The 2,498-nt window shown below is 31.3% G+C and overlaps 1 protein-coding gene across 1 annotated transcript; it reads right to left on the bottom strand.

Moving 5' to 3' along the window:
* Window positions 1-9: 9 nt before the first annotated feature.
* Window positions 10-1,234, bottom strand: LOC132735351 (uncharacterized). Its single transcript, XM_060722289.1, has 2 exons — window positions 906-1,234; window positions 10-263 (listed from the first exon to the last, which is right to left on the bottom strand). The coding sequence occupies exons 1-2, from the start codon at window positions 1,171-1,173 to the stop codon at window positions 10-12; spliced, it is 522 nt and encodes a 173-aa protein (XP_060578272.1). The 5' UTR covers window positions 1,174-1,234.
* Window positions 1,235-2,498: the final 1,264 nt, after the last annotated feature.

Here is a 2,498-nt window from a genome sequence, read left to right as displayed (position 1 = left end):
AAAGAATTTTCAAGAAGAAATAGAATGCACCGATCTCGCCCCTTTCAAGTCGGGTAATTTAAGGTCAGACGCAGCGTAAATACATGCCTGTTTCAACTCGTCCATTCCATACAATTCTGCTAGCTTTATATGTCTATATAATTCAAGAGCGTTTTTCATGAAATGTTGTTTCATCTTACCAAGCAGAACTTTCTCGCTTCGCCTTTTCAGTTTTTCGACCTGATACTCACTCGCTAATGGCAGGACTTTGTATACATTTTCATCTGAAAATTTCAAAACAAATGTTATCATTATTATTAATTGATAATAATAACTATACGTGTTATCTTGTTGACAAAAGTACAAAACTCTGCCGTTAATCTGAATTTTGTTTATTCAACGTTTTAAATGATAAACTATTTAGTCGTGTACATGACAAAGAAATGTATGTTAAATCTATATCATTTACCCTTGAAACTTTTAGTTTTTATATCAATCAGTATCGATGAAGAAATGTTTTCGTTTTTTTTTCACTGATGTAAAATTTATCTTGTACCTAAGAAGATATTTCTACATTTCTTTCCCCCAGATTTTTTTTATTTTACTGGTATATTTTCTATACTTACTATAAATAAACAATTTTTACACCAAACAAACATCTCAACTTAACAATTGTTCGTATTCTTAACCTTTCGTCTGCTTGTAACAATTGATTCTACCAATGCGACTACTGCAGACCAAGATCAGCCTGCACGTGTGTGTCGTCTGCTCATGATCGATACTGTTCGCTGCTTATTCAGTACTTTTTACTTTATTTAAAATCTCTTTGATATTGAATGGTTTTGCCCAGATTTAATGATGGACAAGTCCATATAAGATATTAAGGGTGTTAATTAAGGTTTAAATAAATATTATAAGCACAGTACCTGTGATCGTCTTTAATTTGTTTGGATAAATACATTTCAGGAATTCCACAACGTCGTCATATTTCTTTTCAGGTAAATCTAATTCTGTTGTTGACTCTAGTATAGAACACAGTTTAGGTGAAGCCATGCAAAGCAGTCCTTTTATTACAGGAATAGTTCTGCCCTCGACAGTCAATTTTAAATCAGCAAGACCACTATTTTCTCCAAAGTCTAACACCTCATCAAATGAATCTTTCATTTCTTTTTCCTCTGTCAATTCCGTTTCCATCTTCCACTACTATTTTTATAACTTCTTTAATGTCAAAGTTTGTGAATCAAAACGACTAATTAATATAACAATCGCAATCGGCGAGGTGTCCCGAATGCTTATCAATAATTTATCTCTTAACTCAATATGACGATTATTTCAGATAATCGTATCTTGATCATTGATATTGAGTAATGTTATTGGTCACTTGATAAAGCCATCAAATTTGGATAATCTGTAGTTTCTAATCTAGCTTTGGGCGTTAAATTTTTGTTTAAAGATACTTTAAAAAAGTCGGTAGTTAAAAATAAGTAATATGTTTCATGCATGTGATACACTCATTTGCACAGTTGTTATAACTAGCTGCATGCTTGTGTGTGCAAGAAAATTGCGGTTGAGTTTGCGCGTTGTTAAAACATCTATAAGGTGCGTACATCTGGGACAAACGACTTTTCAAACATGTATTAAAAGAATTGTTTAAAACTGTATCTTGTCAGGTATGGTTGAAACGCAATGAAATAATTACATAATCATTTATGAAGGATATACATTTTAAAAGGGTGCTAATTTGTAAAGTTCAGTGGTTGTGTCCCTTGGTGACATGTACAATGACAAAACAATGAACAATGTAATGATTTACTATTTTATTATTTTTTCTTCAGTTATAATAAATAGACAAACTCGTAAGGATCACAGTTGAGTATTATTTGGTGTGTGGTTTACATAACTAAAAACGTTTGATAAGTCGTACTTCTTGGATCCTGAAAAAAAAGAAATTAAATGTATACATAAAAGAAGATGTTACCAAAATAATCGGATAAAGCATTAAAAAGGTCTATTTACTGAAGTCATAATTGTCTTTGTTACAAACGTTTGTCTTCATTTGAGGTTTATTAAGTTTGTGTACTTTGTGTGTCATTCTTAAAAAACGACAGGGCTGCGTTTCAAAGAAAGTCCTAAGTGTATCCTAAGTCCTAGGACATAAAAACAATTTTAGAACTAACTTTTAAGACTGTTTCAATAAACATTTTTATCTTCTGTCAAATACTTTAGACCATAAATAAATTCATTATCCTGAAAAGTTAAGAAATACAATGGCAGATCTTTTTACTCGCAACGTGTAAATACCCCTCAGCATTGCTATTCAGAAATAAAAAGTCTAGAATTAGGACATTTTTTAAAAAAGCAAAATTATCCCAGTTTTGGTCTTAAGACTGATTTCAGACTAAAGACTTTCTATGAAACGCATATCAGCTCTCTGTTTAAAATGTAAAGGTAGCCAAATCTGAAATGAAATCAGGTTAGATACTCAAATTGTTTGAATATTGAATGCCAAGTTTACATAC

Source organism: Ruditapes philippinarum, unplaced genomic scaffold (genome assembly GCF_026571515.1).
Source record: "Ruditapes philippinarum isolate M1 unplaced genomic scaffold, ASM2657151v2 ctg2050_1_1_1_1, whole genome shotgun sequence".
Taxonomy (NCBI): domain Eukaryota; kingdom Metazoa; phylum Mollusca; class Bivalvia; order Venerida; family Veneridae; genus Ruditapes; species Ruditapes philippinarum.
The sequence above is the reverse complement of the archived record's forward strand: the minus strand, read 5'-3'. Positions and strand labels throughout refer to the sequence as shown.

Bases quoted from the DNA above. Each gene is read 5' to 3' on its own strand.
- LOC132735351 (XM_060722289.1), bottom strand. From the start codon at position 1,173: ATGGAAACGGAATTGACAGAGGAAAAAGAAATGAAAGATTCATTTGAT. The intron at 264-905 runs GTACTGTGCTTA...TGAAATTTTCAG, and splicing joins CAAATTAAAGACGATCACAG to ATGAAAATGTATACAAAGTC.